The sequence below is a fragment of the Mus musculus genome, chromosome 2 (assembly GCF_000001635.26).
Source record: "Mus musculus strain C57BL/6J chromosome 2, GRCm38.p6 C57BL/6J".
Lineage (NCBI taxonomy): Eukaryota > Metazoa > Chordata > Mammalia > Rodentia > Muridae > Mus > Mus musculus.
This window is the reverse complement of record NC_000068.7, coordinates 22,311,866-22,325,912: the sequence shown is the minus strand read 5'-3', so window position 1 is coordinate 22,325,912 and position 14,047 is coordinate 22,311,866. Positions and strand designations below refer to the sequence as shown.

At 38.7% G+C, this 14,047-nt stretch overlaps 1 protein-coding gene across 1 annotated transcript in view; it reads right to left on the bottom strand.

Moving 5' to 3' along the window:
* Myo3a (myosin IIIA) overlaps nucleotides 1-14,047 on the bottom strand; it is a 390,750-nt gene that overhangs the window by 292,340 nt on the left and 84,363 nt on the right. The window contains exon 10 of the mRNA NM_148413.3: nucleotides 2,240-2,339. Coding sequence (NP_680779.3) covers nucleotides 2,240-2,339 — 100 coding nt within the window. The remainder of the gene's footprint in view (nucleotides 1-2,239; nucleotides 2,340-14,047) is intronic.

The window sequence follows — 14,047 nt, the reverse complement described above, 5'->3', positions numbered from 1 at the left end:
GGGCATCATCCTCAGTGAGGTAACCCAATCACAAAAGAACTCACATGATATGTACTCACTGATAAGTGGATATTAGCCCAGAAACTTAGAATACCCAAGATACAAGATACAGTTTGCAAAACACATGAAACTCAAGAAGAATGAAGACCAAAGTGTGGACACTTTGCCCCTTCTTAGAATTGGGAACAAAACACCCATGGAAGGAGTTACAGAGATAGTTTAGAGCTGAGATGAAAGGATGGACCGTCTAGAGACTGCCGCACCCTGGGATCCATCCCATAATCAGCCTCCAAACGCTGACACCATTGCATACACTAGCAAGATTTTGCTGAAAGGACCCTGACATAGCTGTCTCTTGTAAGGCTATGCCGGGGTCTAGCAAACACAGAAGTGGATGGTCACAGTCAGCTATTGGATGGATCACAGGGTTCCCAAATGGAGGAGTTAGAGTAAGTACCCAAGGAGCTAAAGGGGTCTGCAACCCTATAGGTAGAATAGCAATATGAACTAACCAGTACCCCCCAGTGCTCGTGTCTCTAGCTGCATATATATCAGCCGATGGCCTATTTGGCCATCATTGGAAAGAGAGGCCCATTGGTCTTGCAAACTTCATATGCCTCAGTACAGGGGAACGCCAGGGCCAAGAAGTGGGAGTGGGTCGTTAGGGGAGTGTGGTTGGGTATGGGGGACTTTTGGGATAGCATTGGAAATGTAAATGAAGAAAATAACTAATTAAAAAAATAAAAATAAAATAAAAAAAAAAAACAAAAATATAAAACCCAGACAACAGATGTGCCATATTAATATGCAAGCGGGGGGAATATTTTGAGGAAGCTGTTTTTATACCCTGAATTTACCTGAATGACTGTGTTAGTCATCTTTGCACAAATGCTTGAGATAAATCAACTTATAAAGAAAAATGGATTGTTTTCTAGGCTTAAAATGGTATTTGTTCCCTTGCTTTTGGTCCTGGATGGAGCTGTACATCACAGTGGGTACATGTGTCCCATATCACAGAGAGAAATGGAGGTTGGGGTCAGGGACCTACCTACATTCTCTTTTAAGGACATGACTCAGATTGGACTAAGACTTCCCACCAGGTTCCATCTCTTAATGCTTCCACTCTCGCCCAACAGTGGCACAGGTTGGACCTCAAAGGGACAGTCCAGATGCAAAGGAAACAGATTGCTTCTGTTCAGAATGTCTTGGGCTTTGTGAAATTTTTGAGTAAAATATTCAGGCATTAATCAGAAGGATTAACAACTAAATGACTGTTGACCAGACCAGACAGAGATCTCATCCTTTACTCAGCGGACACATTTATTTCTCTAATGACCAGATTAATCTGGAATACAGAAGGAGGAGAAGAGAGCCTGTGGTTTACTGGTTTTGACCTGTATCATCTGAGGCAACAACAATGAGAAGTTTCAAGCACAATGAAATGTCCTCGGAGTGTGAGCAGGAGCTTTGTGATTTGTGAGGAGAACCATGGATAACAGCCTCATTATGGCATCTCAGAAGCTTCTGTGTCCTGCCACCAAGAGCCAGCAGAGAAAGCAGACAGAGGATACATGTCAGATGTAAGAAATAGACTGTCTAACATGTAAGCCATACCTTTGAGACTCCCAGAAATTACTGAGAAGAAACATTCGTGACCTAACAACTCAAATTTTAGAGGTCTCACTTCTTTGTCATTTGAGTATTAAAAAATGATAGCAAGCCAGAAAGATGTGGAAATGTGATATTTTAAAGATAGGAGAGATAAGAAGAGATGAATTATGAACTGAACTGACCAAGGTAATCCTATTTTGCTTTAGTTGACTACATTTGTGTCCTTCACCGAACCTCCCCCAGACCATATTCATGCATGCACACATACACATATACACAGATATCATGTATGACATTATAGATGATACTTAAAAAACCCTTTGTATGTATCATTTCTTTAAATAAAAAGAATGCAGAGATGGAATGGAGAGATGGCTCAGAGTTTAGAGCAATTGTTTCTCTTTCAGTGGACCCAGGTTCCATTGCCAGTACCCACATGGCAACTCACAACTATCTATAACTCCAGTTCTAGCGTATCTTATGCCTTCTTCTCTCCTCCGTGGGCACCAGCCATGCACATGGTGCACAGACATAAAGCAGACAAAATACTCACACATATAAAATAAAATAAACAATTATAAATCTCAAAATATTTCAATGTTTACATTTAATTAAACTCAAATCTTACCTCATCCAGAACATCTAGGGTTGCCAAATCGTCTACATCCTTCAGACTGGAAATGAGAGATCTATTTAAATTACCTTTCTTGGTATGAATTCGTTCATGCCTGTGAAGAAAATCCATTTTTGACTTAGAAACTTATTGCTGATCTGTGTGGAAGGTTTAGGTCTTAGGGGACTGGAAAGCTCTTCTGTGCTGTTTATAGTGAATGAAAGCTTGCTAGAAAATAATCATCACATATTTGGATCTTTAGTTTTCTCTTCAGTGTTAGGAAAACACCACATAGTAAACTTACAGTGACTCACAAATGATCAAAGGGTCATCATTTCTATATGAACCCTCCTTGAGTAATTTGAAATGGAAAAGGAAGGATTATCACCAAACTCATTAAAAATATGAAGTATCATTGTCAGTTCTATATGTGGTTGAAACTATTACAGGATATTGAATTTGGAACTCTGAATTCACTTGGGATCTGATTTTTTCCCCCTGAGGTAATGTTAGGCCACTGGTAGTAGAAATACAGTCATTTTCAAATTTTTGCCAAAATACACATTACAAACTTTTAGAGTACATAGAAAACTGATTTCAGTTTTGGTTCCAAGTCTCCCACCCCCTAACGAAGAAGCTATCTGAATCTGTTATCTGCTAGCAAAGAAAAAAATTGTTTTCTCCAATGGAATCTCACAGGATACATTAACCACACATAGGGGTAGGTTCTGTGGTCAGCCATAGATGACCAACACCAAACAAACTCTGGTATTTTTATAGATTCACAAGGTTCTATGCAAGTTGCTAGAGGAAGAAAGGAATCAATAGCTCTACTCATTGGTAATTTCCATAGTCCACAACAATGGCAGCAGGTCAAGGTGTCCCCTTAATTGTACAACAGTCACTTATATTTCTGTGATAACCAACAGTTATCTAATTGGATATAAGGAGAAAAAAATGTGCATAGTTTTTCTACACATTTTCTGTATTAAGCAGGCATCATCTTTTTATATTCTGTTACACATGAAGAGATTAATTTGTTTTGATATATTTTAAAAAATAGAAAAAGAAATCCAATTATCCATTCAACTGAGGAGAGTCTCTAGATTTGTCATCTCTTGCCCCAAGTCCATTAACATAAAAACTTGCTGAAGGATGACAAGGAGCAGCTGATAAAGAGCAGAAAGTTGATATTTAGCTGGCTGAGGCCCAGTCTGCTTTTCTGTGAAGTCATCCTCTGTGATGGTTTTGGTTCTGGCTGTCAAAAACCTAGACAAAATGTGGTTATATGATGCTTAATAATCCCAGATGGTACCTCATTTTCTCTAGAAAAAACTTAACATTTTTTCTAGCACGAAACTCATGGTCTTCACAATACTCTAGCACTTTTAGTATCATTGTGCCTATCTCTGGGCACAACATCTTCCAACAGGCCAGGTATTTTAAAGAATCTGTACTAGTCCCTCTTTGGTTTCCTGCTTGGAGCTGTTTCCCATTTATGTGAGGAAATTTCCACTTATCCTTCACACATAAGTGTAGATACACCCACTCCAGGAGTCATTAGAAAACTGGACAGAACACACTAGTCAAGTTCTCCAGTTGGTTAAGTGAATATATGCTCATAGTTTCTACCAGAGACTGAAAACACAGGTTTATTCATATTCCTATCTGTGGATACAAAGATGTGGAAGATAACAGCTTACATGAATTTTATCATTTCCTTTAAAATGATAGTATGCCTGCTGAAATAAACTGAATATTCTTGTGTTTCAGTAGACAAAAATCCTCTAAATAATAAGGTGTAATATTGAGCATTTTCAAAAGTAAATACCTAGTTTTTCATAAGACAGTCCAAATGTCTCAATTTTCCCACACTATTGAGTATCTCCTCAATCAGAACTATTTGTAGTTCTGGTCAGCTTCTGTCTCTAGTGTCAAGTCATTTTAAATATATATACATCGATCTTTCAGATTTTGCTACATGCCAAGAGCAATATACCAGAACTGTGTGAAAAATAAATTATGTATTTTCTAAATGTACATGAGAAAAGTGAGCTACAGATTTTGTAACATCACTTTCTTTTGAACTTCCTCCTATCTGTGCTGTTGAACACAAACCCAAGCGTGTAGTTCAAGCTAGTCTACATTTATTGATACCTTGTTATGTTGAAGGCACTTCTTCTAAATCCAGGAAAATGAGAATTGTGCGCACTGTCATTACTCTTATTTAATATGGTGCTCAAAGCCTTAACTAAAACACTAAGACAAAAGTAAGAAAAGCAAGAATAAAAAAGAGATACATACAAATAAAAGTTGCACTAGACAAAATCAACACATGAAAATCAGTAGCTGTTCTCCATATGAGTAGTAAACTTGGCAAGACAGAAATCAGGAATAAATTCTCGTTCATGATAATTCAAAATAGAAAACAACTCATTTTTAAAAAATTCATTTTTTAGAAACAATTGAAATGCCCAAAGAGAGTTCTAAATGCATATTTCAGATGGCTTTAGATTTTAATATCTTTTTTCCTGGTCTTTATTTCATAGAACTGGTTGACATTTTTGTTACTTTGTTGAATGTTTGCTTACTTTAAGTCTCAGCGGAAGCAAAGTCAAATTCGTTCTATAAGACTTCATCCTCTTGTGAAAAGTCCAGCTTGTGAACCAGACCGTATCTCCTATTTACTCAGCAATACAGGAGAGACATAACTTCACACTATAAATAATTTCTTTGTGTTATCAAAGGTCACCAATACCCTTGGGGCTAGTTATTATAGCTTCGTGTGTATTTCAGTTTTATACACTGAAGAAAGAAATAACCCCTGCTGCCCTGAAGTTAAAATTTCATCTTTACTATTTAGTTGTATGCCTGTAAACGAACAGCATTGTTTGCTTTGCTTTAGTTAAAATACTTTTGTAAATAGCAACCCCTATCATCTAAGGTGATCCAGAAGCTGCTGGGATTGAAGAGCAATCCTTGTCAAACAGAAATCTCATCAATGCTTTTGTGTTGGTTTCCTATCCATCTTTACATTTCAGTAACAAAGACACCTGTTCGGACCAATGGGGATTCAGACTTTCCCTGCTGTGCACTGGAAAGCTAGTGTTTATTTCCTTGCTTCTTAGCTCCTTTGCCTTAAGTGTGCCATCTAGAACTGATGGTGGAAAAGAAGGCAGCACCAGCCCAGACAGCTCTCTGGACCATCCTGTCTGCTACAGTAATTGATGCTGCAATTGCCTGGTCACTACTCAAGTTTGAACTGCCCTTTCCATTCACAGAGACCCAATACTTCCTTAAAGATGTATTTTCATCTGGCATGAAGAGATGCGTATATGTTCATTAAACTTGTGGCTATGCCAGAAGGGAGGTGAGGTTGGAAAGCTACATAAAAAAGTCTGAAAACTGGAACCTTAAGCTGATACTTAAAGCTCATACTTCATTGAACAATCACAAACAAGTAGAAATAATTTCATCTTTTTGGTCCAGTTACTGTTTACCTCTTTGCTTCTAATGGAGGAACTTCCTGGACATTGAGCAAAAAGGTCAAGTCTTTTGCTACGTTTGCTTTCTCAGTTCATTGCTGTGACCATCTCCTCTCCTGTGGCATCCATCAGCATCCAGTAATTTAGGACCTCTCATTTGCAAACACTCTCTTCTTAATCCCTCTCCACTTAACCCCTCTTCTCATCCCCTCAGAGCTATACCTCTAAGCAAGTTTACAGTCTCTTCATTTTGCTATTTTCCTTCATTTCTCTCCATTCTGCTAAGGTGACACTTGCCAAAATCATCAGAGAACTTGATGTTTATTTGTCATTCTATGGTACAGGCAACTCTTCTCTTCTTGATACACCTATTTACATGGCTTGTGAGAGACCACATTCCCCTTTGTTTCTCCTCTGAGAGCCACATTTCCCCACTTTCTACCTCTGGTTCATCTGTCTGTCTCTAAGCATGAGCTTCTTCACGAATACCATGGACAGCCTTCACCTTTTATTGTTGGCACCCACTCAGTAAGCTCACTGCATGCCATGTCATTGAACACTTCAACAAACAAATGACTCTAAAGCTGTGTCCAACATGAATCTCTCCTGCAGACTCTTATACCAGACTATCTACTCAATGAACACTACCTTGATAGTTATCCAGCCTGCTAAATTCAGCATGATTACAGCAGAATATATCACTAATTTCACCTTGTATGAATAAATACAAGGGATATACTGTCACCCATGTTCTGAGATCACAAACACTAAAGTTTGGGGTGCCTAGATGGATATAGGGAAAATATATAAACATTACAAATATAATTTTTTGATATATAATACAATCATGTATATGTAATTCTCACATTCAGATGGCTCTCTATTGACACAGGTTTTGAATTAATGGATTCAATCAATGTAGATAGAAAATATTTGGAAAAAATTCTTCCTTCACATATCTTGTATGAATGTTTTTCATGTCATCATTTTTTAAAGAATACATTATAATCTAAAGGTCACTTAAAGCATACAGGAGATTATACTTAAATTATTTACATAAGGGATTTGAGTGTCTGAGGATTTTGTCACCTGTGGGAGCCCTGTAAATATCCCTTGTGAATATCATGTGATACCACATGCATGTGTGCAAATACAGACTTGTGCAAGCATAAACACAAATATACACACTTTGTATATATACACATACATATACATGCACACACATATATTACATGGTTTTAACAGATCATGATACTGTCAAATTTATATAAGAATCAACTACAAGTAATGATAACACATTCAAATTTGTTTCTATTACCAGAATTGCCATAGTTAGATATGTATGGATTTCCTTTTCTTTCTTTTTGGTAAGATATTATGAATTTGACTTCAGAGTTTTCACTCAAAAACAAAGCCCACCAGAGTGTATATGAGTGAGTGTGTGTGTGTATGATCTCTGACTTCAAAATGAGTCAGATTTTACCAAACTTGCTAAGTGTAGCACTTTTATTTCCCCTTTTCTTCTATTATTTATTTTCCTCCAACTCCTCTTTCTCCTGTCCTCCTCTGTGTCCTCCCCCTGCTCTTCCATCTCCTCTTCCCTCTTCCTCTCTTCTTCTGCCATTTTGCAGGAATTATGAAAATAAACTAGGAAGCAAATGAGATCAGGACAGATGAACAGCCAGCAATACAGTTTTACCTTGCTGGCAGAGAGGAAGGAGGGAAACATCATGTTGAATTCTACTCACAATATTCTGCTTTAAACTTGACTACTGTCCCTAAGAAACATTCCTATCTATGGCTGGTGAGATGGCTCAGAGGATAGAGCCCTTGCTGCACAAGTGTCTCAGGTTTCTTTTGCTCTCAGCCATAGAGATTGCAACACACCTGGTACTGCCCTGGAGTAGGACACCTTAATCTTCAAGGTTAAGGATCAGGAACCAGAACTTGGATAGGACAGAGATGTGGGATAGAACCAAACAGGACCAGCAAAAAATAAACATCAGTGAAATGATTCCTAATGATATTACTCTACAATACTCATAGACCAGAGCCCAGCATAATCATCATCAGAGAGGCTTCATCCAGCAACTGATATGGGAGCAGATGCAGAAACCCACAACCAAACTTTTGTTTGAGCTAATTAGGGGAGTCCCGAGGAAGAGGGGGAGGAAGGATTGAAGGAGCCAGAGAGGTAAAAGGACATCACAAGAATATGGCCCACAGAATCAACTAACCAAGCCTCATAGGGACTTACAGAGACTAAACAGACAACCATGTATGCATCTGACATAGGTTCTCTGCATATATGCTATGGTTGTGTAGCTTGGTATTCTTGTGGGACTCCTTACAGTGGGAGTTGCACTATCTCTGACTCTTTCTTGATGTTGGGACTCCTTTTTTCCTACTGGGTTGGCTTGTCCAGTCTTAATAGGAAGGGAGGCACCTAATCTTACTGCAACTTGATATGCCATGTTTGGTTGATATCCTTGGGAGGTCTGTCCTTTTCTGAATGGAAAAGGAGGAGGAAGAGATCTGGAGAAGAGAGGAGGTGGTGGTGGGAGACTGGAGGAGAAGGAGTGGGGGAAACTGCAGTCAGGATGTAATATATCAGAGAAGAATTAAAAAAGCAAAACTTTTTAAAAGAGAAAGTATAAACCTTATGAAGAGATTATACAGAGAAAGAAACAAAATTGAACTAGTTGCAGTCTAAAAAGAAATGGAGAAAATCAACTCATGGCAGAGAAGCACTGAAACACTGCATCAAATGTGATTGAGTCTGCACAGAGATAAGGAGACAACAAACAAACAAACAAACAAACAAACAAACAAATGTTCAATCAGTTCCAGGAGGCAGAGGAAGACAGATGCGGAGGCCATACCAGATAGCAAGTAAGACTGGTGAGGTAGAATCCACATTGATGAGCTTGATAAAGCTCCTTCATATCTCAAGAATTACTTATAGAATGATAGTTTGGAAACCAGGGGACTCACCATCTCCAGAATGGTGCACGCCATCACAGAGTAGGAGAGAAACAGTTGTAATATCCAAGGAAGAGAAATAGTCCCTTGGGAATCTTTCAACTAACTAAACTGAGCTTCATGTTCAAACATTCCGGCCATTTAAAAAGTAAATACAACAGGACACATATAGCTACCCAAGAGAAGGAATAAGGAATTCAGAAAAGGTGAGGGTATATATTTCAAAACAAACAAAACAAGCAACAAAGTGTGGTGACCACTGAATTGATTTAAACACAAGAAGGACTATAAACCACTAGGAATTATGGTTACCAAAGAATGCTAAACAGACACAATGTCCAAGGACAGTGTAATGATACAGAGATGGGGATGAATCAGCATAACTGGGCTAACTCGTCCTTTGTAGATAATGAAGAAAAGAATAAATATAACCTAGAGTTGAACCAAATTATTTCATCCACTTAAACTTTGGTAAAACAAAACAAAACAAAAGGAAAAGGACAGACACATATAGATTCAAGTCATTACAGTTCTGACCTTATCACAGAAGTAAAAAATAATTACCATGTTATCAATTAACACCTGGGTTGGCATGTTATTCAAATTAACTTTCTAAACAATGACATCTCAATTGGTTCAACTACACTGTGAATAGGTTGCCCACTTTAACTTTAGCTGTCACCACAGTGTTTGTATTTAATAAAATTCTTTCAAACGTCATAGGAAATGCATGAACATAGATTATTTGATCAGTTACTACCTTACTAAGCAATATAAAACCCAATTAAAGTATATCAAAGACAGATTAAAGTTAAGATTACTTTCCAATTCTGAATAAATAATGCAAGGCAGGCCAAAGAAGCTAAAAACCAAATAAAAATATTATACACACCATGTCATGATTGGCAAGCTCTGCAATGATAAAGAGTACAGAAACTCATAAAAAAAAAAATCACTCTGAGAGGTCAGACCTAAAGGATGACTTGAGCAAGATTCAGTTTCTCTACTTTCCGAAAGAAGGAGCCACTTGCAAAGCTCATTTCCAGAAATAACAATCTAGGCTTGTATTCTATTCTTTGGCAATTCAAAAGGTATGGTAGACTCAGACAGAGATCTTAAGGCCACGTAGAATCGGGATCCAGCACCTCTGCTTTGTAGTGTTGTGTGACCCCCTGCCCCCTGTAGTCTCAGTTCCCTCCAGCAGTGATTCAACACTTCCCTCTGTTTGGAGGCATCAACCTAAGTTACTCTTGGAATTACAGTGTTAAAAGGTTTTTAGGTTAATACTGATATTTTCTCGCCTTGCCTATTCCAAATTCCTTTATAAAGCGTTGCTTAGAAGTAGAGATACTCATAGGACATCCCCAAGAGCTTACTCATCTAGCTGCTTAACTCCAAACAACTTAAGAGAACCCACAATCATACCATATGTTTATATACAAATTGAGAGATTTATAATCCCCAAGCACACAAACACTAGCTGTTAACTCTTCATCTCAGCTTAGTAACTGTCTGCCAGATCCAAAGGCAATCATCCTTTCAACACTGAAAAATGTCATATGGTTAACAAGAAAGATGGAAATTACAGCACTGTATGTCTTGGGATAGGCATTATTCACTTTTAGAACCAAAGAACTACTTTCGCCTGGCAGGACACACGATTTGTAAGCTAGAACAGGCCACCACTGCCTTCTGCTGCAAAGGACGTAGGTTCAGCCTTTCTGGCCTTCAGTGCTGTCTTCTCTCCAAAGCTCTCAAATCCTATTCCTGAGTTTAAAAGCATACGCATATGACTTCCTTTGAGCATATCTTACCCTCATGATTTTGCACAATCCATATAACATTTATTTTGTGGCAACTCCATTTCATAAGACCAAGCCAGTTTATTTCTTCTATTTTATAGATTTCCTATTCCTTCTAGTAAGGGAAAATTCTGCTTCTTTTGAGCTCCCATAAGACCTAGTTTGTATCTCTTTTATGGAGCTGAAACTTTCCATAATGGTTATTTACATGAATGTCCTATGTTATCTATCTACTAGAGAATACTAACCCCTTCCCCCAAGCAGACTATAAAAAGGTTTATTCAGTCATATCTTCTCATAAAATCTTTCACCACTTCAATAAATACAGAGACCACGGGATGCCATCACCACCTGTGACTTAAAGAGTACCAAAGGTAATAAATAATGAGTTTGTCTTTTGTTTGAGTGGCAGCCCCTGCCCCCCTAAATTCAGTCTTGCTTTTGACTGAAAATGTAAACCAGAAGAAAATAACAAGAGTAACCAAGATAATTCCTGGATTTTCGGTTGTTACAATAGACGTGGAAATGTGACATTGTGAAGAAAAGAGACAAGAAAGTAATCTGGGACAGGGTACAAAGAATCAAGTTTGGAGATCTTGGGCGCAAACTCAGCTGAAGATCCCATATTCCCCAGAGGACTCTCCACGACACAGGTACCCTAGTACACCCAGGATCTTAGGATCACTGGTGAGTAGAACACAACATCTGTTCCAAAACAACAAGGAGGGGCCTGTGACAGCAAGAACACAGGAAACCCACCCGACCAGTGACTAGGGTTCATTCCAGTCCGTGCCAGCCCCAGGCCACCTTGGGCATGAACTTAATGGATAGTCCCTCAGTACCCAGAGGCCTCTCCACACTGCAGGCACCCTAGCAAACCCAGGATCATAGAAACATTGAGGAGAGTCAGCCTCCAGAGAGGGCTCTGACCCCAAGACACAGGTGAGAGTGCTATCTTGTATCCTGGGTCTCTCAGTGACCATCCAAGCAGGAGAGCCCTTGGGACACAGAAGCTACAGAGCTTCTTCAACAGGGTCTCTTCCAGCCTTCATCTTCAGCCAGGAGGCAGAGCTGAGTGCAAGACCTCTGGGCCCCTTCCCTGCAAGAGGAGAGCTTGCCTGCAGAGAGTGCTCTGACCACTGGGACTCAGGAGAGAGTTAGACTCCCAGGAGTGCTGATAGAGGCTAACAGAATCACAGGAGGAACAAGCTCCAGCCAAAGACAGCTAGAACATCTAACACCAGAGATTACAGAATGGCAAAAGGCAAAGGTAAGAATCTTACTAACAGAAACCAAGACCACTTGGCATTATCAGAACACAGTACTCCCACCACAGCAAGTCCTGGATACCCCAACACACCTAAAAAGCAAGATTTAGATTTAAAATCATATCTCATGATGCTGGTAGAGGATTTTAAGAAGGGCATTAAAACTCACTTTTAAAAATGGAAGAACACTGCTAAACACATTGAAGTTTTTAAAGAGGAAGCACAAAAATCACTTAAAGAATTACAGGAAAACACAACCAAACAGGTGATGGAATTGAACAAAACCATCTAAGAACTAAAAATGGAAGTAGAAACAATGAAATAAACAAAAAAGGGAGACAACTCTGGAGATAGAATCCTGGGAAAGAAACCAGGAACAATAGATGCGAGCATCAGCAACAGAATACAAAAGATGGAAGAGAGAATCTCAGGTGCAGAAGATTCCATAGAAAACATGGACAAAACAATCAAAGAAAATGCAATAAGATCCTAACTCAAAACATACAGGAAATCCAGGACACAATGAGAAGACCAAACCTACGGATAATAGGTAAAGATGAGAATGAACATTTTCAACTTAAAGGGCCAGCAAATATCTTCAAACAAATTATAGAAGAAAACTTCCCTAACCAAAAGAAAGAGATTCCCATGAACATAGAAGAAGCCTACAGAACTTCAAATAGACTGGACCAGAAAAGAAATTCCTCCTACACATAATAATCATAACAACAAAGGCCCTAAATAAAGATAGAATATTAAAAGCAGTAAGGCAAAAGGACCAAGTAACATAAAGGCAGACCTATTAGAATTATACCAGACTTCGTACCAGGGACTATGAAAGCCAGAAGATTCTGGACAGATGTTATACAGACCCTAAGAGAACACAAATGCCAGCACAGGCTACTATACCCAGCAAAAATCACAATTACCATAGATGGAAAAAACAAAGTACTCCATGAAAAAACAAAATCTTTCCATGCATTCAGCCCTTCAAAGGAAAATAAAGAGAAAACTCAAACCCAAGGAGGGAAATTATGCCACAGAAAAAGCAAGAAAGTAATCCTTCAACAAACCTAAAAGAAAATAGCCACAAGAACAGAATCCTAACTCTAACAACAAAAATAGTAGGAAGCAACAATTACTTTTCCTTAAAATCGCTTAATATCAATAGACTCAATTCCCCAATTAAAAGACATAGACTAAGAGACTGGCTACATAGACAGGTTCCAACATTTTGCTGCATACAGGAAACCCACCACAGTTACAAAGACAAACACTACCTCAGAGTAAAAGGATTGAAAACAATTTCCATGTGAGCTCCACATAAAACCAGAGACAGTGAAACTTATAGAGGAGAAAGTGGGGAAAAGCCTTGAAGATATGGGCACAGGGGAAAAATTCCTGAATAGAACAGCAATGGCTTGTCCTGTAAGATCGAGAATTGACAAATGGGACCTCATAAAATTGCAAAGGTTCTGCAGGGCAAAGGACACTGTCAATAAGACAAAAAGGCCACCAACAGACTGGGAAAGGACCTTTACCTATCCTAAATCAGATAGGGGACTAATATCTAATATATATTAAGAACTGAAGAAGGTGGACTCCAGAAAATCAAATAACCCCATTAAAAATGGGGCTCAGAGGTAAACAAAGAATTCTCACCTGAGGAATACCAAATGGCTGAGAAGCACATGAAAAAAAGTTCAGCATCCTTAATCATCAGGGAAATGCAAATCAAAACAACCCTGAGATTCCATCTCACACCAGTCAGAATGGGTAAGATAAAAAATTCAGGTGACAGCAGATGCTGGAGAGGATATGGAGAAAGAGAAACACTCCTCTATTGTTGGTGGATTTGCAAGCTTGTACAACCACTCTGGAAATCAGTCTGGTGGTTCTTCAGAAAATTGGACATAGTACTACCAGAGGATCCCACAATACCACTCCTGGGCATATATCTAGAAGATGTTCCAACTGGTAAGAAAGACACATGCTCCACTATATTCATAGCAACCTTATTTATAATAGCCAGAAGCTGGAAAGAACCCAGATGCTCCTCAACAGAGGAATGGATACAGAAAATGAGGTACATTTACACAATGGAGTACTACTCAGCTATTAAAAAGAATGAATTTATGAAATTTCTAGGCAAATGGATAGACCTGGAGGGCATCATCCTGAGTGAGGTAACCCAATCACAAAAGAACTCACATGATATGTACTCACTGATAAGTGGATATTAGCCCAGAAACCTAGCATACCCAAGATACAAGATACAAACATATG